At 45.2% G+C, this 27,245-nt stretch overlaps 1 gene segment (V, D, J or C); it reads right to left on the minus strand.

Annotated features, from left to right (window-relative positions):
* Positions 1-15,117: 15,117 nt before the first annotated feature.
* Positions 15,118-26,630, minus strand: LOC140479403 (Ig kappa chain V region Mem5-like). The segment is given in 4 exon segments: positions 15,118-15,942; positions 25,380-25,413; positions 26,076-26,374; positions 26,561-26,630. Coding segments are annotated over 4 exon segments (711 nt in total).
* Positions 26,631-27,245: the final 615 nt, after the last annotated feature.

Genomic DNA, 27,245 nt, shown 5'->3' on the forward strand with positions numbered 1-27,245 from the left:
TGAAGAAGAGTTCCAAAGATCTATGACCTTCAGCAAAGAAAAAAAAAACCTCTGCTTATCTTGGTCTTAAACGAGGGAACTTATTTTAGTTTTCTATTCTCCCTGAAAAGGAAGCATTCTTTTCACATCCACGCTGTATTCTATGTTCATGTTGATATGGCATCTGCTTTAATCAGCTGCTCTCCCATGAGAACAGCTGCCTATCCTGCCACCTTCAGTGACTGATGCACATAAACATCCAGGTCCGACTGCCCCTACACCCACCCATACTTGTACCCTTTAGCTTGTTTTGTCTCTCCACGGTTTCCTTCCACAATAAACCAGTGACAGCTCTTTCCATTAAATTCTATCTGCAACCATCTGCTCATTCCATTAACTTACCTATATCTTTTTTTAAAGTTAGACACTATATTCTTCATGAGCCATAATACATCCAAGTTTCATCCCATCAGCAAATTTTGAAATTCTGCCTTGTACACTCAGGTTAACATAGATTTAACTATTTTAAATAGTTTTTAAAATGAACTATTTTATAAACTATTGTAAATTAAACCTCAAATTTATTGCCCATCTCCAGTTTCTCGGACTGAGTTCTGTGCCAGATCATGGGGCCATGAAGAATGAATCGCTTCACTGTTGGACTGGAGTCACTGTGATGACTGGTTTCCTTTGTCCAAAATACATTCAAGAACATGACATTGAATTTCATAGTTTTTTTTTCAGATCCCAGCACCTTCCTTCCCAGATATACCATGGCTCACCACCGCCCTCTCCTAGACAATTAGGGAAGGGCAACAAATCGCAGCCACTTTTGTGCCCGCCCATCCCAGGAGAAATCAAAATAAACGAGCTACACTTCAAATGATCAAACTGGTGAGACTTGAATTCATCTCTTTTAAAAACAGGAGCGCGGCTAAAAGTAGAGCCATGACATGGGTGAACCTGGTTTGTCAGACTGAAAGGTGGAGTGTCCTTCGGATTAACACTGGGATCAGGCACAAAATGAATTACACTCAAAAGACCGAACAAACGGCTATCAAAATGAGTCACCAAACTGCAAATAGCAGCAATTTATCTGGGAGAACTCAAAAAGTATCAGTGGGTGTAAGAGCATTAGACAGGCAAGTGTCAGATATTGTTGAATACACCAGGAACACAGTCACATGGAAAGGGAAGCTATTGGGATAGAGCAGGGAAACGGAAATATCTGAATTTCTCCACTGAGAGCTGGAAGGAGCTTTCTCGGTTGTAACTCCTCTGAGAATGATAAAGGTTGAAGGGCCATTTATATTATAAACAACACTGCAGTGCACAAGAAAGAATGTCGAGTGACATATCTCCTTTAACTGGGGAACAATACCAGAAACAAAGGTCAATGTGATTTTGGATTGAATATTGAGAGTGAGTAGATGGAGGGGAGAATGATCATGGCAGCTGTCCGGAAGAATGGTTAGGTCATGTCCAGAATATGGTGCACAGTTAGGGGCTGCTTTGCGGGACAATACATAATGGGACAGGGACAGAGGATCTAGGTCACAAGTTTTATTTCGGGATGTAGATTTCTTTACACAGAAGATGGTAAGAATTTGCAATTTTCTGCCACAGGCTGTTAAAACAAAACCTATCCATGTTTTATTCTCTGCTGGGACATGGGTTCTGCTGGCTGGATAGCATTTCCTGCCTGTCCCTCATTTTCTTTGAACGTGGTGACGAGCTGCCTTCCTGAACCCGCTGCATCCATGTGCTGTCGGTAGACCAAGAATGCCCTGAGGGAGAGAATTCCCCAATTTTAACCCAGTGACAGTGAAGGAACAGTGAGATATTTCTAAGTCAGGATGATGAATGGTTTGGGGGAAATCTTGTGGATGACAATGTTCCCATATGTGCACTATTTTAAAAGGTATTTAATGACCTGAAAAAGAGGAATAATAAAGGGAAAGTAATGCTGAAAAGCATTCAAATGGATGGTGATGGACTAGTTATTGTGGTGACCTTTTGGGCAGAGTGGCTGTTCTTGTCCAGCAGCAACATTCTCCATGGTAACGCTTCATTGCATTCCAAAAGTACATGTTAAAACCTCAAAACTCTGACCTTGCACAAAGGCAGTGCTAATTGTTGACAGATTTTATGACTTTTCAATGTATCAGCCTTGGCTAAGTTGGTAGAACTCCTTCCATGGAGTCAGAAAGGTTTGGGTTCAGTCCACTCGGAGGTGGGTCAACAACGATTTCACCCATCAGTGACAGAACTGCTGGGGAGCTCCCACTGGTTCATGGGGAGGGCCCCAGTTAGAAACGAGCAGAGCAATGCTTGTTGGAGGCAGGGCTCTCACTGGAGACCTTGGCTTATTATGGAATCCCAGACCAAATGCAACTAAAGGCAGGTGTGGGTCATGGGAGAGGTGGCAGTTTAACATGAGGGCACCATCTGAAGCAAGGTCCCTTGATTGGACACATTGTGGGAAGGCCAAGCTGATTTGATCCCTGAACTGCCATTAAATCAGGATAGATTCAGGAATTTCGGGGTCAATTGGTTCCTCAGTCTAGTTGATATCATCTGATGGTGGCTGGGAATTCCAGTTCTCTCCTTCTATCCTGATATTCATTGGGAGAGATTTGCTGCCATTGGGGGCACTGAAATGGGCTACATGAATGATTAAGTTTGCCTAGAGTCATGTTTCCAACTGTGTTAAATCTAGCCCAAAGCGTAAAAATCAAAACTGATGTTTCATTTGGAAAATTGAGAGAAGATGCGTAGGTCGGGGGATTGGCCCTGCTAAATTACTCATTATGTCCAAGAGATGTGCAGGCTAGCAAATGGAAAATGCCATGGAAAACACAGGGTTACAGGGAAAGGGGAGGGGAGGTGTGGGTCTGGGTGGGATGACCTTCACAGGGTCGGTATGAGCTTGCTGGGCTGAATGGCCTCCTTCCACACTGAAGGAATTCCTTGATTCTATGAAGGTCAGAACAGGATCTCGACAGTGGAGGGAGGGAATTCTGATGTTCAAAAACTCTTATACAAAGAAACACAGTAAATGTAGATTTACCATCAGAGCAGACAATCTGAAAGGCAAAATGACACATTCTCCAGTCATATACCAGGTACAGAAAAGAGATCAGGAAATATATTTTGATGCAGTTATTGGAACTTAATGATGAATGATGATAAACTGAGTGCTCCATTCACAAAAGGACAGAATTACTTTTCAGAATCTCAACAGGTCTGAAGCAAAAGAGGAAATGAGGATCAAATAGTAATTTGAGAAATTGGAACTTGAGTGAGAAAAATTCCTTCTTATGAAGACATTTAATTTTGCCTTACTTTCTCTCCATAAATGCTGTCTGACTCTCTGGGATCTCCAGGCTCCAGCCCTTTCTTGTACTATTTCTTGCAAATTGCCCTGGTGTGTGCAAGACAAAGGTTCGACAAAACGTCTCTTTTTTTCAGCAACACTCAATTTTGGATCAGTTTGGAGAGAAAGCAGGGACAAGGAATCATCTTTCCCTGCTGGGAGGGAGGGAGTGTGTGTGGAATCTCCCATAGGCAGGGTTCTCCTGGCTGCCACCACATCCGGAAGGCTGGAGCTTGATGATCGAGGTGAATGGACAGGGCTCACTCTCACAGTCCTCAGGGCCATGGAGCCTCTTGTGATGGGAGGATCTGCTTGGTGTCAGGGCAGACAATGATATTGCAATGGGTTTGGAGATGGGGCAACTCGATAATGAGTTCTGCACAATGGCTGCACTGACTCTTCCTCACTGCCTGATACCTCCAGGAGTGAATGTGGATGTCCAGAATAGCTGAACACCTTGATTATTGAAGAAGGCATGTGCAATGAAACATCGTTCTGCAGTTGACCCTCACCAACTTGTTGCTGGAAAAAGTTCCTTTGCACATTGAGCTGAGAGCCTTGCTCCTGACCCAGCAGATTGGTGTTGAGTGGAGTTTCAAGTGATAAAGAGAGGCTGCGAAGGGAGTGAATGAGCAGATGAGTAAATCTGCTTCTCAAATTTCTCAGCAACATTGAGAGCTCAGGGTGAAGACACAAAGGAGGATGGGTGAAGAGTTGCAGAAACCTTTCACACAGAGAGTGTGCATGAGTGGGTACAAAGAAAAGACCGTTCAATTGTTTTGAACTTACAAATTAGAGGCTGAATGAGGTCATTCAATCCTTCAAGACTTCTGGACCAATCAATAGGACCATGGCTGATGTGATTTTGCTTCACATCAAAATCCATCCATCACAGAATGGTGAATGCACAACAAAAGTGGACAGAAAAGCCAGATCCTGAACGACAACAGCAACCAACCAAACACACATAGGAGAAGCTGTATTAGGCTGCATTAGGCCTCTGTTCAATGGGGCTACAACACACAGCAGCACTCCCGACCTGCAAAGAGAAGAACACTTCTACAATTTCTTTACCAAAAACGGACTTTCCCGCAACTTCATCCGCAGATACCTAACAGACAAACAACACGATGAGGACTCACTAGCCACGCTACCTTATATGAAAATAACATCACAGAACTGACAGCCAGACTTGTCCAACCATGGAACGGTGCCTCAGTGGTTAACACTGTTGCCTCACAGTGGCAAGGATCCATTTGAATTCCCACATTGGGCAACTGTCTGTGTGGAGTTTGCACATTCTCCCCGTGTCTGCGTTGATTTCCTCTGGGTGCTCCGGTTTCCTCCCACAATCCAAAGATGTGCAGGTCAGGTGAATTGGCCATGCTAAATTGGTCCCAGTGCTCGGTGCATTAGTCGGGGTCAGTATTGGGTTGGGGACTGGGTCTGGCTGGGTTACTCTTTGGAGGGTCGGTGTGGACTTGTTGGGCCGGAGGGCCCGTTTCCATAAACTGTCCAGAAACTGACAGCCACGCTCAGACAACAACGTATGAGAACAAAAGACCCAAAACCAATCATGTGAAAGACAAATTTAGTTCACAAGATTCCATGCAAAGCCTGCACAAAACACACAGGACACACAGCCAGACAACTAGCCATCCACATCCATGAGCACCAACGAGCCACTAAATCCCATGAGCAGCTGTCCCGAGTCGCTATACACACAGATGATAACGACCACAAATTCGATTGGACCAACACTATGATCATACGACAAGCCCAACAGAGGGCATCCAGAGAATTTCTAGAGCCACGGGCTCCAGACCCAGCATACCGACTATTGAAATGAACATTCCCAAAATCAGCAAATGGAAACAGCAGGAATGGAATCAAATAAATTCCAGAAGACACAGCACAACAACATTTCACAGGAAGCTCCAAAGCACTGAAGATGTCACCTAGACGGGGACAAAATGTCTAAAAATCAACTTCCTCGCTCGGTGAGCATACCCACAACTACAGCAAGAGTGATGGGTTTTCCTGTCCTACAGTATTCTCCAAATTCTTACCTACCTTCCTCATAGTCATACCCTCCTGCCCCTTCCTACACATGGAATTAGAGTGCCTCGTCCTGAGGCTTATAAGTTCCTTCTGGAACAAGGTCTCCAGGTATCTCCGCACCTCCCTGATGTGTCACCAATTATTTCAAATCAGCCTCCAATCCAAACACCCTGTGTGGGGTTTATTATAGATTTATACATTCACCGCAGATATATTTAACCTGAGTCACTTTAATTTAATAAAGAAATTTAGATCCCACTTACAAATGAAAGATACCCATTCCTCTATTAATCCAGTAATTGTCTTCAGTATCTGAATTAAAGTTTTCGTTCTTTCCATTTATTGACCCTCCCGAATAGGGGTGTCCTGAAGCTGTACAAGACGACACGAGGATATAGACGGGCTGGGAGAGTCAGATGGGCTGATCAGTAATAAGTGGAATTCATTCAGATAAATGTGAGTCAGTGGACTGAGCTCCCCCTGACCATGTGAGTGAGGTGAGGCAGAGTGACAGCCCTTGACATCAAGGCCTCTTTGATGGTGTGTGGCATCAAGGAACCTGAGCAATGCAGCAGTTTTTCACCTGCTATTCCAGGGACGGGATCAACATCTGGATCCCTCTGAGCAACTCCTGGGAGTTCTGTCATCTCAAAGGGACACATCCTCCTCCTGAGTTCCCACAAATAGCAGCAAGTCTAAACTATTTGGGGGAACTGACCTGAGCTCTCACAGCCCTTCTGCCATGCTCTGCTGGAAGATGGAGGGACTACTGGGGAGCCCTTGGGGCATACAGCTCCATCAATACTATTGGTCTTTAAACGTGAACGTGAACTTGTCCTGGTCCTCAGCCCTCTCTGACCCGATATGGGCCAGGGCACATTTGAAATTACCAACTGTGTAAAGACCCATTGCCAGTCCATCAGCAATGAGCCAATCTGCTCTGAACACTCCCTGAGTGAGTTCACTCCATTATGTTTGGATAGACTACCAGAGAGTGCCCAGGGAGCCCACCCTTACACTCCAGGATTTTGATAGCTCTCCCATCACAGAGTCCCTCCATGACCCCTTCAGTTCATTCACCACTGGCGTTGGGCTGATCCCTCTGGTTTTGATGGATGCATCTCTGTGTGAGATATAATGATATATATGTATATATATATATATATATATTCAAAGTTTGTGAGAAGATTTGTAGCTCGGGTGCTCATTGTTGCAGTTCTGTTCGCCGAGCTGGGAATTTGTGTTGCAGACGTTTCATTCCCTGTCTAGGTGACATCCTCAGTGCTTGGGAGCCTCCTGTGAAGTGCTTCTGTGATATATCCTCTGGCAGTTATAGTGATTTGTATCTGCCGCTTCTGGTTGTCAGTTCCAGCTGTCCGCTGCAGTGGCTGGAATATTGGGTCCAGGTCAATGTGCTTATTGATCGAATCTGCGGATGAGTGCCATGCCTCTAGGAATTCCCTGGCTGTTCTCTGTTTGGGCTTGTCCTATGAGAGTAGTGTTGGCTCAGTCGAAGTCATGTTGCTTGTCATCTGCGTGTATGGCTACGAAGGATAGCTGGTCATGTCGTTTCGTGGCCAGTTGGTGTTCATGGATGCGGCCAAAGGACTAGCCACACGAGCATACATCAAGAACATTTCTGAACGGCAGCCAGACTACTGCGACCACTAGGACTCATAACAGCACACAAACCAACAGCCACTCTCAGACAACAACTCACCAGGACGAAGGACCCAATACCCAGCATGAGCAAAACGAATAGAGTGTACAAAATCCCATGCAAGGACTGCACAAAACACTACATAGGACAAAAAGGAAGACAGCTAACGATCCGCATCCATGAATACCAACTAGCCATGAAACAACACGAACAGCTATCCCTAGTAGCCACACACGAACATGACAAACAACATGAGTTCGACCGGGACAACATTAATATTATAGGACAAGCCAAACAGAGAACAGCCAGGGAATTCCTAGAGGCATGGCACTCATCCACAGATTCAAGCAATAAGCGCATCGACCTGGACCCAATATACCGACCACTGCAGCGGACAGCTGGAACTGACAACCGGAAGCAGCAGACACTAATCACTAAAAATCGCCGGAGGAAACATCACAGAAGCGCTTTACAGGAGGCTCCCAAGCACTGAGGATGTCACCTAGACAGGGGACGAAACATCTGCAACACAAATTCCCAGCTCGGCGACCCCCACCCACACACATATGGACACAGGCTCTTCTCCATTCATCAGGCACAGGTATTCAGGATGGGTACTATCCCTTCAGAGCACCACCATGGTGGATGGGGGGTTATGGAGTGAAAGGTACCCTCCCCACTTTGGTTTGGACCTTTCCCATCTACACTCTGAGTTCTGCTTACTCTCGGCATCGTTCTTCGATCTTTCTGAACTCCAACATACCTTTCTTCTTTTCCCTATTTATTGGGGATGATTTTGTCAGGGCCCTGCATTCATGCTGAAAGTTCCCCTCTGGTACTATTGCTTTCCTGCTCTCGGGACCCCATTGCCCTCTTTATTCTTCCCCTCGTCTTCCGGCCTTGAGGGTGGAGGGTTTCACTTCATATACCCTTTCCCTGAGGCTTCAGCTAGGGCCATTTCCAAAGCACACACGAGACAGAGACTGAATCTTCTTCATCATTATTCCCTTTTCCAGATTGACCATTGACAGAAAACAAACTGCAATTAACAGCCCAGCCAGAGGAAGCTACTCAAGTTCACAGCCTCAATGGAACTTGAGGAAAACACTTGTGTGGATTTTCTCAATAACCTGAGAATCCTGTCCCTTTAAACAGTGACAAAACCTTAAGGTGGAACTAGTGGCTGAGCAGGAAGGAGATCTGGTTTACTGAGGCAGAGACTTCTGAGGTTCACATTGTTTTTGTACAGCTGACAGTTTTCAATATCTTTGAAAGGTTATGCTTGTTATCGCAAGTCAACACTGTCCCCAACAAACAGTCTCCTGGACAGGGACAGAATAGGGTTAGATCCAGAGTAAAGCTCTTTCCGTACTGTTCCCTCCAAAGACACCCAGGACAGGGACAGGATAAGAAACAGAATAAAGTTGTCTCCACACTGTCCTTGTCAAACACTCCCAGGACAGGGACAGCACTGGTTGGGAACAGAGTGAAGCTCTCTCTACTCTGTCACAGTAACCTGCCTTAACCCCTGAACTTCAGAGTCTCCCAGAGGCCAGCCTCAAGAAGGAAGAGAGTTGAAATTCAGTGCTGACAATGACCTTTGTCCTGCCAGGTCAGCCCTGTTCTATTTAAAGTTGTGTCTCCTCTGTGGACTGTCTCACACACTCTACACACATTCTGATCTCCTGATGCTCGTGCTGAGGGGAGTGGGGAGGGTCACATGGGTTAGGGTACAGGAGAAGTGAGCGTTGGACTGGCAAAAGTATCATTTTGAATATTTGTATCCAATACCCAACAAACCCGATGTTTTTGAAATTCCTTTTTGATTGTAGACATTGAAGTCCCCCACCCAGAGTACATTCCGTGCCCTCACCACCCTCAGAGCTTCCTCCAAGTGCTGTTCAACATGGAGGAGAGACTGACTCATCAGCCGAGTGAGGACAGTACGTGGCCATCAGCCAGAGGTTTCACAGAATCAGAGAATCATACAGTGTATAAGAGTTCCCTCATCCAATCATGTCTGTCCCACCAAGGCAAAACTAAATCTACTGTCCATCCACTTTCCAGAACTGGGCCCAAAGCATTGAATGTTCAGATATTTCAGGTGCTCATCCAGGTATTTTTTAAAAGGTATATTTTTAAAATATTGACCAGGACCATGGGGATTTGGTCTGCTCTTCGAACAGTTTCATGGCATCTTCTACTGCCTCCTGAGAGGGCAGACATCAGATCATCCCATCTGAAAGATGTTCACTGAGCACTGAACCTCTGACAGTGTTGCACTCCCTCAGTATTGATACACGAGCAGTGCAGCACTCCCTCAGCATGAACTATCTGACAGTTCAGCACTCCCACAATATTGACGTTCTGACAGTGCGGCATTCTCTCAGTATGAACCCTCTGACAGTGCAGCACTCCCTCAGTACTTATGCTCTGACAGTATGGCACCCCTCAGTACTGATCCACCATTAGTGCAACATTCCCTCAGTACTGACCCTCCAATAGTGTGGCACTCCCTCAGCACTGTCCCTCTGACAGTGTGGCAGTCCCTCAGTACTGACCCTCTGACAGTGTTGCACTGCACTCTCGGCCTGGATAATTTGCTTCAGAGATAGAATCATGTAATGATGGAATCTGTACAATGTCGAAGCAGGCCATTCATCCCAATGAGTTCACACCAATCCTCCGAAGAGCATCCCACCCAGATCCAAACCACTACATTATCCCTGCAACCCTGCATTTCCCAATGGCTCATCCACCCAGTCTGCTACATTGTGAGTCTGAGGGGAGAGTGCTTCCCACTGAGACCAGGCTGAGACCTCCCGGTCCAATAGCCTGCCTTGCTTCCCCATCCCAGCCCACACTTGGAGGAACGAGACCAGCTGGGGAGGCTGGAGATGTTTTCCAGCTCGAGATGGTGCCTTCAGGAGAGAGATGGTGAATAGGTGGTGGGGACGGTGGCAGTGGGGTCTGTTTTCTCGAGGTGGGACATGGGACATTGATGCAGGCGATAGCAGGTGCTGAGCCCTTTCCCCAGATGAGTTTGTAGGTCGATGGTTGAAAGTGGGAGGGGCACTACATCAACATCTTTGTTGCTGCTGAAACCCTTGCTGTCTGCTCAGTCACGTCTGAGAGACACATCAGACACAGAGGAGGCAGCTTTCTGTGGGTGTTCTCCTGGGTCAGGCCTCATCAAACATGGAGCTATGGTCAGTAACAGTGTAAGCTGTGCACCCTGAAAGCCTGAGTCTGCAACTCAGCTCGGAAGGACCTCAGCCCATTCGTCAAACTGGTTCTGTCCCTCTGCAGCCTAGCCGGTCTGCCTGTGCCTTTCCACCACTCCCAGGTTTTTCCTTGTGTCACAGCTCATTCTGCTGAGCGACAGCCTGTACTCAGGCCCACCACATGATCTTGTCCCTCTGTCAGATCCTCTTCGAGAAACTCATGGCTTAACACCGCCCTCTCCAGGATAGTTAGGAAAGGGCAATAAATAGCAGACATATCAATGTCCTCCCCATCGCAGGAGAAATCAAAATAACTGATGAGCAATTCAAACAATCAAACTGGTGGAAGGTGGTTAAATCATTCCACTGGTTAAATTTCACCTGATAATTCCTGTATTAAGTTCAAGGTGAAGCTATCCTGGTCTCTGCTGAATTCAGACCAATTTTCATTGTTAACTTAATACATTTCCATGTTCATTATTTCACTCCAAACTGATCCTAATATGAATGCTGCAAAAAACAAAACATTTTGTTGAAGCTTTTGTCTTGCATGTATCAGGACAATTTACAAGAAATGCCACAGCGAAGGGAAACAATATTTTAACTGATGTGTTCATAGTGATAACACCTCAGCCTGTCAGCACTTTCCTCATATACAATATCAATGTCATGTTTTTCCCCTTTGATTGGTTCTTTTACAATTGTGCTGATGAGGGCAAAATGAAAAGCTTCCAAAAACCGGGCATTTTTCAGGCCAGTTCAATATTCTCAAATGACTATTTGATCCTAATTTGCTCTTTTGCTTCAGACCTGATCAAATTCCAAGAAGTAATTCTGTCCCATTTTGAATGGAGGACCCAAGTTACCAGCACTCACTAAATTCCAATCTCTACATCAAAATATTTTTCCTGATCTCCTTCCTGTACCTGCTTTTTTGTTTGCCGGCATTGACGTTAAATCTACATTTACTCTGTCGATTTCATTAAGATGTTTTGAATATCAGAATACTCTCCCTCCCTCCTCGAGATCCTGTTCTGGTGTTTCCTTGTAACCTACATCCCCTAACCCTGTCCCATTCTGCATTGCACCTCATAGAATCCCATAAGTGTACACCATATCCCAGGTGTGACCTAACCATTCTTCAGTACAGCTGTCCTGGCCACTCTCCCTCCATCTCCTCACTCTCAATATTCATTCCAAAATCCCATTGGCCTTTCCCGTTTTATTGTTTCCGATGTTTTTTCCTAATTTTAAGCATTTATGTTGCTCAACATCCTTTCGTGCCCACCGCAGTACATTGTTTACAATAAAAGCTATACTTCATCCTTTAACGTTCTGAGTCCTTACAACCAGGAAAGTTCTCAATGCAAAAATGAAATTACTCTCATTTCCCTGCTCTATCCCAACAGCTTTCGTGCATTTATGGTGCATTCAATGACATCTGACTCTTGTCTGTCTTACCCTCTTACACCTACTAATGGCTTTCTCTTGAGTTCCTCCTGACAAATTGCTGTTTATTGCAGTTTGGTGACACACTTTGGTAGCGGTTTGTTCGGTCTTTGTGTAATTCATTTTGTGCCTGATCCGTAGGGCACTCCATCGTGCAATTTGGAAAATGCAGGTTCACCCATGTCATGGCCGAGGCTCCAGTCTTTCAAAGAGATGGATTTAAGCTTCACCAGTTTAATCATTTGAATTGTACGCCATTTATTTTGATTTATCCTGGGATGGAGAAAGTGAGGACTGCAGATGCTTTAGATCAGAGCTGAAAATGCGTTGCTGGAAAAGCGCAGCAGGTCAGGCAGCATCTAAGGAGCAGGAGATTCGACGTTTTGGGCATGAGCCCTTCTTCAGGAATGGCTCTGGGATGGGGCAAGCTTTGATTTTCCTGCTGTTTATTGTCCTTCTCTAATTGTCCTGAGGAGGGCGGTGGTGAGCATTGTCAGATCTAAAACATAAAACATAGACCACGACAGCGCAGTACAGGCCCTTTAACCCTCGATGTTGCACCGTCCTATGGAACCAACCTGAAGCCCATCTATCCTACACTATTCCATTTTCACCTATACGTTTATCCTGTGACCATTTAAGTACCCTTAATGTTGGCGAGTCTGCTACTGTTGCAGGCTGTGCATTCCATGCCCCTATTCGTCTCTGAGTAAAGAAACGACTTCTGACATCTCTCCTATATCTATCATCCCTCAATTTAAACCTATGTCCCCTCAGCATCTGAGGCAAAAGGCTCTCACTGTCCACCCTATCTAACATTGTGATTATCTTAGTACGTCTCAATTAAGACAACTCTCAACCTTCTTCTCTCTAACAAAAACAGCCAGAAGTCCCTCATCCTTTCCTCATAAGGCCTTCCCTCCATGCCAGGCAACATCCTCGTATATTTCCTCTGAACCCCTAAGTTCCCACACCCTTTTTTTTAATGCGGTGACCACAACTGTATGCAATACTCCAATTGTGGCCACATCAGAGTTTTGTACAGCTGCAGCATGACCTCATGACTCCGAAACCTAATTTCTCTATCAATAAAAGCTAACCCACCATAAGCCTTCTTAACCACCCTATCAAACTGGGTGGTAACTTTCAAGGATCTGTGTACATGAATACCGAGATCTCTCTGATCATTTCCACTACTAAGAATCTTACCATTACCACAGTGCTCTTTATTCCTGTTGCTCCTTCCAAAGTGAATAATTTCACACGTTCTGCATTAAACCCTGCATTTGCCACCTCTCAGCCCAGCTCTGTAGCTTATCCATGTCCCTGTGTAGGCTGTAATATCCTTCAGCACTATCCACAACTCCACAAACCTCAGTGTCATCTGCAAATTTACTAACCCATCTTTCGATGTCCTCATTCAGGTCATTTATAAAAATGGCAAACAGCAGTGACCCCAAAAGAGATGCTTGCAGTACACCGCTAGTAACTGAACTCCAGGATGAACATTATCTATCAAAAACCACGCTCTGTCTTCTTTCAGCTAGCCAACTTCTGATCCAAACTGCTAAATTACCCTTAATCCCATGCCTCAGTATTTTGTGGAGAACCTTATCAAATGCCTTACTGAAGTGCCTATGCACCACATCAACCGCTTTATCCTCATGCACCTGTTTGGTCACCTTCTCAAAGAAATCAATAAGGTTTGTGAGGCCCAATCTACCGTGTTAACGATCTGTAGTCAACTTATTCATTTCTAGATGATTATAAATCCTATCTCTTCTAATATTTTCCAACACTTTACCCACAACCGAAGTAAGGCTCACTGGTCTATAATTACTAGGGTTGTCTGTACTCCCCTTCATGAACAAGGGGACTACATTTGCTATCCTCCAGTATTCTGGCACTGTTCCTGTCGACAATGATGACATAAAGATCAATGCCAAAGCCTCGGCAATCTCCTCCCTCGCTTCCCACAGAATCCTGGGATAAATCCCATCCGGCCTAGGGAACTTACATATTTTCACACTTTCCAGAATTGCTAACTCCTCCTCCTTAAGAGGGAAATCAGGATGGCTAAAAGGGAACATGGGATAGCTTTGCTTAATTGGGCTAAGGCGAATCCAAAGGGAGTTTATAAATGCATTAAGGATAAAAGAGTAATAATTAACAGAATAGGGCCTCTCAAAGATCAGCAAGGCAGCCTATGTGTGGAACTGCAGGAGATAGGGCAGATACTAAACAAGTACTTTGTGTCAGTGTAAACTGTGGAGAAAGACACAGCAGATATAGAATTTGGGGAAATAGATGGTGACATCTTGAAAAGTGTCCATATTACAGAGGAGGAAGTGCAGTATGTCTTAAAATGCAGAAAAATAAATAAATCACTGGGACCTGATCAGGTGCAACCCAGAACTCTGTGGGAAGCTGGAGAAGTGATTACTGGGCCACTTGCTGAAATATTTATATCATCGATAGTCATAGGTGAGGTGCTGGAAGACCGGAGTTTCGCTAATGTGGTAAGGTAAAATCAGGAACCGGTGAGCCTGACATAATTGGTGGGCAAATGGTTGGAGGGAGTCCTGAGGGACAGGATTTACATGTCTTTGGAAAGACAAGGACTGATTCAGGAGTGTCAACATGGGTTTGCACCTGGGAAATCATGACTCACTAACCTGATTGAGTTTTTTGAAGAAGTAATAAAGTCACACCCACACTCAGGGACACACACCTACAGACAGCACTGGGTAGCAGTCACACCCACACTCAGAGACACACACCTACAGACAGTACTGGGTAGCAGTCACACCCACACTCAGAGACACACACCTACAGACAGTCATGTATGATGGAAGATTCTGACTGATCCTCTTTCTGAGCTAAGTTGTCACTCAGTTCAGCTTTGAGCTGTCACTGTGAGGAACAGGCGAGGATGGGAGAAATGAATGTAATGACTGAAGCCTCCAGTGTCTGTGATTGGCCGCAGCTCATTTGAAATGTGACTCAGCAGCAGCAAAGTGGGCATAGTGCAATCCCACCAGCTGGATCTGAACCAACAGAGTGAAGAGGAAATGCGTCAGATTGGAATGATTGGGCCCCAGCGGATTTCAGTTTCTGTTCTGTTTCGAATCTTGTCAACTTGACAGATTCCAGATCGAAGGGATCTCTTGAAAATGATTGAAGATTGGCTCAAATCCAGTCTTCAGCTGATGTGTCATTGATTGACCATCCAAGCAGCCAACCATGACAACCATTTGCTGAAACGTAGCCAATCAACTGAGGCTGGAGCAGTCTATATACAAAGCAATCAGAGACAGAAACTGAATCGTCTTCATCTTTATTCCCTTTTCCAGATTGACATCGACAGAAAACAGACTGCAATTAACAGCCCAGACAGAGGAAGCTGCACAAATTCACAGCCACAATGGAGCTTGAGGAAAACACTTGTGGAGGTTTTCTCAAGAAAAAGCGAATCCTGTCCTTTTAAACAGTGACAGAACCTTAAATTGGAACCGGCGGCTGAGCAGGAAGGAGATCTGGTTTACTGAAGCAGAGACATCTGAGGTTCACGTTGATTTTGTACAGCTGACAGTCTTGAGTATCGAGGAGTTTTACTTGACATCACAAGTCAATGCTGTCCCCAACAAACACTCCCAGAACAGGGGTAGTACGGGATTAGATACAAATTAAATCTCCTTTACACTGTCCCAATGACCTACCTTAACCGCTGAACCTCAGAAGTGTCTCTGAGCAGTCCTGAGAAGGACGTGAGTTGAAATTCAGTGCTGACAATGACCTTTGTCCTGCCAGCTCAGCCCTGTTCTGCTTAAAGTTGTGTCTCCACTGTGGACAGTCTCAAACACTCTACACACATTCTGATCTCCTGATGCTCTTGCTGAGGGGAGAGGGGAGGGTCACGTGGGTAAGGGCACAGGAGAAGCGCGCGTTGGACTCCCAGTCAGACCCAGAGAGGGTCAGCAGGCTGCTGACACTGTAGGTGCTGTCCGAAGCTCGCAGGTAGTTGCTGGTCTGAACCCCGTCCGAAATGACTGCACCATCCTTCTTCCACTGCACCTCCAGCTCATCGGGATAGAAGTGATTGGCAAGGCACACCAGGGTGGCAGTGCCCTTGGCATTGGCCTGCTCCGGGGAGGGGGGCAGCAGGGTCAGCTTTGGCTGAGAGTTCTCGCGGCCTGAAAGACAAGAGAAACAATTTTAATCTCTGGCATACAAAGGGATTTCAACTCTATGAACATGAACTGGCTAAACAATCCATTTTGAACATTAGTATCCAACCCCTATAAACCCCATAAAAGAACAGGCATTGTACGAATTTCTTCTTGGGATGTGGGTGTCACTGGCCATGATTGTCTGTCCCTAATTGCCCCTGAGAAGGTGATGGTAAAAGAGAAGGCACAGTTTTGGACTATCGTTTAGGGAATGAATGTGAGCAGCTGGAAGGCCTATGAATGGGGGAGCATTTTAGTGACAGTGATCAGAACTCAGTGAGATTGAGAGGAGGGATGGAAATGGAGAACAATGGAGCAATTGTAAAAGTTTTCATTTGAGAACAAACCATTTTACTAAACTGGGCAGTCACTTGGTAAAGTTTGGCTGAAAGACAAAATGCAGGGTTGAAATTAACCAGGACCTGAGGAAAGCAAAGAGTTGACAGGATGAAATGTGTCCAAATGAAGTCAGGGAAATCCCAGTGATGTTTTATAATCACAGAAAGAACAAGAAGAGAATGAAGGAATGTATGAGGCACATTCGAGAGCAGGAAGGGAACTTGTGTGGAGGTGGAAGATGGAGCAATGGTTCCTCAAGAAAACTTTCCATCTATTTTCACAAAAGAGAGGGACAAAGCAGAAACTGTAGTTCAGGAGGAAGCCTGTGCAATATTGGAATGGCATCTTTCACATCTGAAAGACTCCCAGTTCATCCAAAGAAAAGAAAGATCCATGCTGTCCCCAAGACATTTGCAGACAGTGTGAGACTTGTTTGAAATGTGGTCACTGTTGTCATGTAGGAAATGTGGAAGCCAGATTGTACACAACAAGATCTCACAAGCAACAATGAACCAAGGAACATTTTGAGTGATGTGTGTTCAGGGATAAATATCAGTCTGAATATGATTCAAAGAGAAAATAACTGGGACAGTTGGATGGAAAATGAGAAAATGGATGGCAAAGGAGAATGTCGGATTACTGGTTAGTGATGGGATTGATTGTTACCAGAAAATAAAAGGAAAGGACAGAATATTGTGAATGTCATATTGGACGAAGGAAACATAAATGTGCAGGGAAGCTCAACATAAGAACACACGTAAAAGCTTTGTCTTTTAACACACGAACCATTTAGAATAAAGGAGACAAAGTGGTACCACACAATCCAAGGTAAATAAGGAAGATAGGGGCTCATGAGAATTTATGAAAACATCCAGACCATGTAATAGGATGGAGAGTATGGAAAAGATCAGGAATTAAACTTGATGCCGAGCAGGGTGGAATGGTGTATCAGTGGTTAACACTGCTGTTTTACAGCTCCGGAGACACAGACTCAATTCCAACTGACTGTCTGTGAAGTTTACACATTCTCCCCATGTCTACTTGGGTTTCCTCCCATTGTCACAAAGATGTGTCGGTTAGGAGGATTATCTATGGGAATTGTAGGGTGGATGGGATACTTTTCGAAGGGTCAGACTGGGCTGAATGGCCTGCTTCAACACTGTAGGGTTTCTATGATTTCTGACGGAAATAACTATGAGAAGGAGGCAGTCAGTGCATGACTGAGCGTGTTGTACTTCGATGTATCGAGTATATGAAACAAGGTAAATGAGCCTGTAGTGCAGGGACATGGCTGGAAGGGGATCAGGGCTGGGAACTAAATATCCAGGGATTCACATCCTATTGAAAGGAAATGCAAGGGTCAAGTGTGAAGGAGGAACTGAAGATAATCCTTGTAAGTTGGGATGTGGTATTGTGGAGACTGACGGTATCAAAATTTGTAAATCCCCAGGGTCTGGTGCTCTGCAACTCAGAGTCCTTAAGAAAGTGGTTGTAGAAATTGTGGACACATTGGTGATCATTTTCCAACATTTTGTCGACTCTGACAGAGTTCCAATGGACTGGAAAGTATCCAATGTAACCCCACTTTTTAATAAAAGGAGGGAGAGTGAAAATGAGGAATTATACATGACGAAAATGCTGAGTCAGTTATTAAAGATACAATAACCGAACATTTGGAAAGCAGTGACAGGATCAGTCCAATTCAGCATGGATTTACTCAAGGGAAATCAGGCCTGACACATCTTCTGGAAGGTTTTGAGGATGTGATCAGTTGAGAGTGGACAAGGCGGAATCAGTGGACAACAAAAACAAAAAATGATGAAAAAGTTCAGCAGGTCTGGCAGCATCTGTGGAGAGAAACTGAAGTTAGCGTTTTGGATTGAGTGACCCTCCCTCAGAACTCAGTGGATAGTGTGTATCTGAACTTTCAAAAGGCTTTTGACAAGGTCCCATACAAGAGATTAGTGAGTTACATAAAACCTCATGGTATTGGAGGTAATGTATTGACATGGAGAGAGAACTCGTTGCCAGATAGAAAGCAGAGAGTTGGAATAAATGGGTCCTTCTCAGAGTGGCAGGCAGTGATGAGTGAGGACCGCACGGTTCAGTGCTGGGACCCCAGCTGTTCACAATATACATAAACAATATGGACAAAGGAATTAAATGCAATCCCTACAAACTTGCAGATGACATGAAGCTGGGTGACAATGTATGTTGTGAGGAGGATGCTAAGAGGCTGCAGGGTGACTTGAACAGGCTGACTGAGTGGACATATACTTGGCAAGTACAACATAATGTGGATAAATGTGGGATGATCCACTTTGAAGGTAAACAGATTATGAATAAATGGTGTAAGTTTAGGAAAAGGTGTGGTGCACTGAGAGCTGAGTGTAATTGAAAGGGTGCATACAGGTGCAGCAGGCAGTGAGGAAAGCTCATGGCATGCTGGCCTTCACAGTGAGAGGATTTGTGTATTGGAGTAAGGATGTCTTGCAGAATTATACAGGGCCTTGGTGAGGCCTGACCTTGAGTATTGTGTGCAGTTTTGGTCACCGAGCCTGGGGAAGGACATTCTTGCTATTGAGGGAGTCCAACAAAGGTTCACCAGACTGATTCCTAGGACGGCGAGACTGACATATGAGGAAAGACTGGATCGACTGGGCTTGTACTCACTGGGATTTAGAAGAATGAGAGGAATCTCACAGAAACATATTAGATCCGAATGGGATTTGACAGGGTTGATGCTGGAAGAATGTTCCCAACATTAGGAAAGTCCAGAACCAGGGGTCACTGTCTAAGATTAAAGGTTAAGTTACTCAGATGTTGTGAAACTGTGGAATTCTCCACTACAGAATGCTGGTGGGGCCAGTTTGTTAGATATATCATGAGGGACGTGGCCCTTGAGGATGAAGGGCTTTATGGGAATAGGAGGAGAGTGGGAATGGGAAACTGAGATTACATAATCAGCCATGATCATATTGAACGGTGGTGCAGGCTCAAAGGGCTGAATGGTGTGTTCCTGCAGCTATTTTCTATGTTTCTATGTTTCTAATGATAGGTAGATGTGTGAGGGGTGTGAGGGTGGGGCATGGGAGGAGACGGTTTACCCTGTCAGGAAGAAATGAAATTACATCGGCAGCAAGAGGAAATATCGAGTGGGAATGCATAGAATTTGTGTGAGTCAACTTAAGAAACCACAAAGGAACAAAAACCCTGATGGGAGTTATGTACCAGCCTCCTCGTAGTAGTCAGGATGTGGATCAGAAAATAAATCAAGAGATAGAAAAGGCATGTAAGACAAGGATTATTACAATAATCATGGGGCCTGCAATATGCAGGTGGACTGGGAAAGTCAGGTTGGGAATGGATCTCAAGGAAAGGAATTCATGGAATGTCTGCAAGAGGCTTGTTTTGGAGCAGCTTGTGGTAGAGCTACTAGGAAACAGGTAATTCTGGAATTGTTAATGTGCAATGAGGCAGCTCTGATTGGGGAGCTGAAGGTGAGTGAACCCTGAGCGGGCAGTGACCACAATATGATAGAATTCACCCTGCAGTTCGAGAGGGAGAAGCTGGAATTCAAAGTAATAAGAGGAGTTAATGAGCAAGTTAGACAAAGGAGAGCCAATGGACATGATCTATTTGGATTTTCAGAAGGCCTTTGACAAGTTGCCACACAGGAGGCTGCTAAATAACATAAAAGCCCATGGGGTTTGGGGCCCAGTACTGACATGGATAGAGAGTGGGAATAAATGGGTCTTTTTCAGGATGGCAGCTGGTGCGTGGTGCAGTTCAGCAGGGGGCAGTGTTGGGACCTCAGGTAATCATGTGACAATTAATTATATATTAACGATCTGCGAAAAGGAACTGAGGGCATTGTTCCTAAATTTGCTGATGACACAAAGCTGAGGGGAGGGACAGGGAGAGTTGAGGAAGTCGGGAGGCTGCAGAAGGACTTGGAAAGGCTCAGAGAGTGGGCAAAGGAGTGGCAGATGAAATACAATATGGGAATGTATGAGGTTATGCACCTTGGTTGGAGGAATAGACGCTCAAACGGTTTTCTAAACGGGGAAATTTGGAATTCGGAAACACAAAGTGGCTTAGGAGTCCTCTTTCAGGTTTCTCTTAAAGTTAGCATGTATGTTCCGTTGCTATTCGGAAGATAAATGCAATGTTGGCATTCATTTCAACTGAGTTAGAATATAAGAGCACGCATGTCCTGCTGAGGCTGTATGAGACTCTGGTCAGACTGCATTTGGAACATTGTGAACAGTTTTGGGACCTGTATCTGAGGAGGGATATGCTAGTATTAGAGGAGGTTCAGAGGAAGTTTATAAGAATGACCCTGGGGATGACAGCCTGGTCTGATGAGGAGCGGTTGAGTACTCTGGATGTGTACTTGATGGAGTTCAGAAGGTTAGGGGAGGATCACATTGACACTTACAGAACACTGAGAGGCCTGGATAGAGTGGACATGGAGAAGATGTTTCCAGGAGTAAAAGAAACTCGGACCAATGGGCACAGCCACAGAGTTAAAGGATAACTCATTAGGACTGAGATGAGGAGGAATTTCTTCTGCCAGAGGGTGGCTAATCTGTGGAACTCATTGCTGTGGAGGTGAAGGCATTGGGTGTATTTAGGACAAAAATTGATAGATTCCTGATTGGGAAGATGATCAAACATAATGGGAAGAAGGCATTTTCTTGAGAAACACATGACCAAACAACACAGCAGACTTGATGGGGCGAATGGCCTAATTCTGATGTCTTTTGAAAAGACTCTGCAAAACCCCAGAGCACTAACAGCTCTGGATTGTGAGCCCTGCTGGAGCTGTTTGTCATCTGAACTTTGCGAAGTGGAGAGAGTGTGCATCCTGTTCCTTGTGGGAACTTCAGAATGCTTCCTAGCTCCTGAAATACCATGAAGTACAGGAAGTGTGGTCAGTGACAGCAGTTGGAGCTCCGGGTTTCGGAGCTTGAGCAGCAGCTGGTGTCAGTGCGGAGAGTCCGTGAGGCTGAGAGTTCCGTGGAGAGCACGTTGCCAGATGTGGTCACTCTGCAGCTTCAGAGTATGCAGGGAGAGAGGGAATGGGGGAGCAGCAGACAGTCCAGAAGGACCAGGCAGCTAGGTACAGGAATACCCTGAGTGCATCCCGCTCTCCAACAAAAATTCAGTTTGGAATCCTGATGACAATGATGGTTCATCTGGGGAATGCAGCCAGAGCCAAGTCCCTGGCACTACGGTGGGGGGCAGTTGTACAGGAGGTCGCAAGGAAGACTGGAAGAGTGGTAGTGAGAGGAGATTCGAGAGTGAGTGCAATCGATAGGTGTTCCTGCAGCTGCAGATGGGAATCCAGGATGGTGCGTTGTCTCCCTGGTACCAGGGTCAAGGATGTCTCTGAGTGGCTGCAGAGCACCCTGAGGGGCGAGGGGAAACAGGCAGCGGTCATCGTCCACATCGGTCCCAGTGACAGCGGGAGGAAAGGGATGTGCTCCTGCAGTCAGACTTTAAGGAGCCTGCGAGGCAATTCGCAACAGGAACTCAAAAATAGGAAATTTTGGATGACTCCATTGACCAATGCAAGCGAGGATGCGAACAGGAGGATAGGACAGGTGTATGTGGGGCTGGAAAGGTGGTCCAGGAGGGAGGGCTTTAGATTCTTGGGTCTTTGGGAATGACTTGGTGGGAGATGCGACCTCTGTAGACTGGATGGGTTGCTCCTGAATAGAGAAGGAATTGAGCTCCTCGTGGGGTGATTTGCTGGTGCTGTTGGAGAGGGTTTAAATAAATATTGAAAGGCTGTGGGAACCAGGAAGTAATATCAGGGAGGAACACAAAGGATCACAGAATCCTGGAAAAAAATGTTCGCATCAGAATAAGGAATAGGAATTTCTTAGGCAGGGTCAGAGTGAGAGAGAGCCAGCAATAAATTCTATATCTGACTGACTGTGCATGTATGGGACTGCACGGAGTTTGGGAATAGGATTGGAGAGTTACAGACGCAGATTACCAAGTGGAAATCTGATGTTGTTGCCTTAACAGATGAGGTTCAAATGAGGACAGGACTGTTTGTTAAATATTCCTGGATACAAGGTGTTCAGGAAAGATAGGAAAGGGGGGAAAGGGTGAGAGGTGTGGCATTGATTAAGGAGATCGGTCAAGAGCTGGAGAAAAAGATGTCTCAAAGGTGTCAAGGACAGAATCGATTTGGTTCGGGATAAGGAACAAAAAGGTGCAATCAGGTTGTTCAGTGTAGTCTGTCAGTCACCGACTAGAGGGAAGAATGTACAGGAACAAACCAGCAAGGAATTTACAGAGAGGTGCAATCATTAGGGGATTTTAATTGTCAGAATATCAACTGAGACAGTTACCGGATCGTGGGAATGAGGAGATCCAAGTGGATCAAGTGTCAGTGAGAGGACATTTAGGGAAGAGTGATCATTGTATCATAAGGTTTAGGGGGACAGTGGAAAAAGACAATGGACAATCCAGCATAAAGTCATGATCATGGATCATTTCACATGGATCACCTTCAAGTTTCACTCTTAGAATTTTTCATATTTTATTTTAAAACCGAATATGAATGAGTTACCAATCTAATATTTTGCCACAGTATTTACGGTTGAGAAGGACATGGAAGTGAAGGGAATTTGGGAAATAAATGTTGATGTCTTGAGAAGAGTCCATATCACAGAAGAAGAGGTGCAGTATTCTCTTCTTTAAACTCATGAAGATAAATAAATCCCCAGGACCTGATCAGCTCCATCCCAGTACTTTGTGGGAAGCTTGTGAAGAGACAGTGACGCCCCTTGTGGAGATGTTTGTATCATCAACAGCCACGGGTGATGGGCTGGAAGACGAGTGTGTGTAATGTTGAGCTGTTATTTAATAAGGTCTGCAAGGAATACCCTGGGAATTATAGACCGGTGAGTCTGACAGTGGTAATTTGTTGGAGGGGATTTTGACAGACAGGATCTAAATGCATTTGGAAAGACAAGGATTAATTAGGGATAGTCCACATGGCTTTGTCAGTGGGAAAATGTGTCTTACAAATTTTTTTGAGGGCATGACCAATAAGATAGCAGAGGGCAGAGTGGTAGACATGGTCCACATGGACTTTAGCAAGGCCTTTGGCAATTTCCTGCATGGACATCTGGTTAGTAAGTTAGATCAAATGGGATCCAGGGAGAGCAGGTTAATTGATGCAAAATTGGCTTAATAGTTGGAGACAGCTTGTGGTGGTAGAGGGTTGTTGTTCGGACTGGAAGCCTGTGAAAAGCGAAAGGATTGCTTCCGGGTTCATCATTGTTTGTTATTCATAGAAACAAATTGAACGAGAATATAGGAAGTATAGTTTGTGAGTTTGAAGATGACACCAAAATTGGCGGTTTCATGGTCAGTGAAGAAGGCTATTTGAGAGTACATTTACATTATGTATTGGGATAATAGCGAGGTGTTGCATTTTGGTACAAAAACCAGGCCAGGGCTTACACAGTTAATTATGGGGCCATGGGGAGTGTTGGCAAACAGGGAGACCAAGGAGTGGAGGCACAAAGAGGATTGAACCTGCTGTCACGTGTAGACAGGGTGGTGAAGAAAACATTTGGTGCACTTGCCTTCATCGGGTATGGGAGTTGGGACATTATGTTTCAGCTCCCCAAGATATTGGTCAGGCCATGTTTCCAACCACCCTGCTATTGGAAGGATAGCATTCAAATGGAAACAGTGTAAAAAGGATGACAAGGATGTCACCGAGATTGGAGGGTTTGAGTTGTAAGGAGAGGCTGGTTAGGCAGGGCTACCTTCCTTGAAAGCTCAGAGGCTGCAGGGTGACATTTTAGAGATTTATAAAATCATAATGGGCATAGATTAGGTGACTAGCTAAGGTCTTTTCCCCAGGGTAGGTTAGTCCAAAACTAGCGGGTAGAGGTTTAAAGTGAAAGAGGAAAGATTCAAAAGGGACCTGAGGTATCCCTCTTTCAGGCAGAGTGGTATTGAATGAACTGCCAGAGGATGTCGGAGAGGCGAGAATGATTAAAACATTTAAAAGACATTTGAACAGGTACATGGGAAGAGAAAAAGGATAGGAAATGAGCCAAATGCAGGCAATGCGACTACGGGGAATAGAAAAGGTTTACATTTCACAAAGGATGTGAATATGTTGCAGATGACGTGAAAGAAAATTCCCATGAAAGGTTCAGGGATGAGGAACGGAGAGAGGATTGGAGGATTGGAGAAGTTCAAACTGTCCTCCTTGGAGAAGAGAAGTCTGAGAGAAGATTTGTTTGAGAAATTCAACATCAGGAGAGGTCTGGAGAGATTAAATAAGGAGAAAATGTTCCCACTCATTTAAGGATCGAGAGTGAGAGCCACAGATCGAAAGTAATTGGTAGAAGAAGCAGAAGTGAGACAAGGAAAATGATTTTCAGCCAGTGAGTGGTTAAAGTATAGAATGCACTGCCTGAGAGTGTGGTGGAGACAGGTTCAATAGAAACATTCTGAATGGAATGAGACTGTTATTTGAAAAGGAACAATGTGCAGGGTGACAGGGAGAAGGCGGGAGAATGACACTCTGTAAATTGCTCATTCAGAGAGCCAGTATTGACAGGATGGGCAGAATGGCCTCCGCGTGCGCTGTAACAATTGTATGATTGTGTGATTGAGCAGAGTTAAAGCTGGGGGAGGTGGGAGCTCGGTGTCTCACTGTGCTGCTGCTGAGGTCAGTGAGATCAGAGACTGGGACAGGGAGCCAGAGCTCACATCAAACTCTGCCCGTGTCTGTCACACTGAGACTGACAGGAGGCTACTCACTGATTTCACTCCATGCTGCAGGAATTGGACCACAGGCTGCAAATGGACAGAGCTCCTCCACACGGTGAGTAAAACTGACTGACTTATATCTTGCTGTTTAAAGGGGGCAATGGGACTAAGGAGGTATCGCTGGACACCCTGTTCGACACAGTGCTCCTCAATCAACCATTTCATTCACTGCAGCTCCCCTCTAACACCTTCAACAATTCAGTATTTGTGTTTTAGCATGTTTTGTATTAAAAGGGTTTACTTACTCAGTCTGAGCTTGGTTCCTTTACCGAACGTAAGCCACATTGAGAGCTCCCAGTGCAGAGGCTGCACAAAAACCTCTGCTCTCTGCTTCCCTCTGTCACTCTCACCCTCTCCCTGTCTGTCTCTGTCTCTCACTTACTCTCAAATTCTCTTTGTCATTCATGTTTTTCTGTATTTACTCGTTCTGTTTTTATCTCTCTCTCTTTCTCCCTCTCTCTCTCTCTCTCTCTCTCTCTCACACACACACACACACACACACTCTCCCTCTCCCTCTCTCTCTCTCTCTCTCTCTCTCTGGGTTGAGTCCAGCTGAGTTCAGTAGGTTTGTGAACTTTTCATTTTGATGTTAAATCTTGCAGTTGCTCTTCACATGTGACTATGGAGTGTAAGAGGGAAACTTGAGGCCTTCAGTGAGCGGTGAAACCACAGGGACTGAAGTTTGTAGTGGATAGTGACAATCCCTGCATGGGGTAATTTGCTCAGTTCCATTTATCTTTAACTGTGGACTTGTCAATATAGGTGGTTTATGTGTGTGTTCTCTATTATATATTAAATATATACAATTGTGGGAGGTGTCAGTACAGGAGGTGGGACTGTGTGTCCATTATTATATATTATATGTAGCAGTGGGATGTGTCAGTACAGGCAGTGGTGCTGTGTGTATTAAGGTTTTTGTACAGCTGTGTGTCACTGTGCCAAGGCCAGCTCTCACTCTGCTGACAGTAATAATCAGCGACATCCTCATTCTGAACGTTGCTGATTGTCAGGGTGAAGTGTGTGCTGGATACTTGTGTCCCGGTGAATCTGCTGGAGACTCCTGTGAATCGACTTGTTGCACCGTAGATCAGGAGAGAGGGTTTCTGTCCTTCCCGCTGCTGGAACCATTCAACATCAGCACTGGCACTCTGACTGGATTTACAGGTGATGGTTGCAGTCTGGCCCAGTCCCACTGACAGCACTGGGGGAGACTGGGTCATGATGATGTCCCCATTGATACCTGAGGGGTCAGAGAGAAACACAGTGAAGTCAGAACTGTCACAGAAAGAGCCGGTCAAATGAGAGATTGTTGGAGACACTGAGCATTCCTCTGGTTTCAGCATTTTCCCTTCAATCACAAGTCAGTGGAATTGGAGTGAAATGGAGAGCAGCGAAAGATTCAAGGTGGAAGGAGAGAGATTTGTACCTGCGATACAGAATGCCAGGGGCCAGATCAGCTGGATGTGTGAAATCATGGTGTGTGCTCCTGTCCCTGTGTCTCGTTCCTGATAAAGTCTCCCTTCACTGGGCTCTGCTTTATAAAGCTGCAGCCTGTGAGAGTCTGACTGGGTGTTCCTCAGTATGTAAATGGCATCAGGCAGGGAGAGCCATGTCAGCCCCTCCCACTTCCTGTTTTTGTCTCTCTGTCTTACCCTTCCCTGGTTCCTCCCACCCTTTTCCCTTCTATCTCTTTTTCACCTTTTTCTTGAATATAATCCTGTTGTTGATTGACTTACTACCTCTTTTTCTTTTGATCTCCCTTTCCTTCGGTGTTGGTTGGCCTGTCTTTCTCTCTCTCTCTCTCTTATCATCCATTCCTCTCCATCACAACTTGTTTCCTCACTCGTCCCCTCAATCTCTCATTGCCTCACTCCATCTTTGTCTCTCTCCCTCCAGTCACTCTCTAACTAATCTCTACAGCAGGCGTTATTCCAGAACATTGGAACACTGATTCCTGGGGAATTAGTTAAACCTCTCTCACTCAAATCCACAACGTGCACTTGCTCTCTCTCTCTCTCTCTGAGTGCCTTCTGTCTATCTCTCAATCAGAAGCTCAATGACATGAACAACATTTAACGACTTGTACAAATCATCAATGCTAAATCCACCTT

This window comes from Chiloscyllium punctatum, chromosome 7, assembly GCF_047496795.1.
Source record: "Chiloscyllium punctatum isolate Juve2018m chromosome 7, sChiPun1.3, whole genome shotgun sequence".
NCBI classification, from domain to species: domain Eukaryota; kingdom Metazoa; phylum Chordata; class Chondrichthyes; order Orectolobiformes; family Hemiscylliidae; genus Chiloscyllium; species Chiloscyllium punctatum.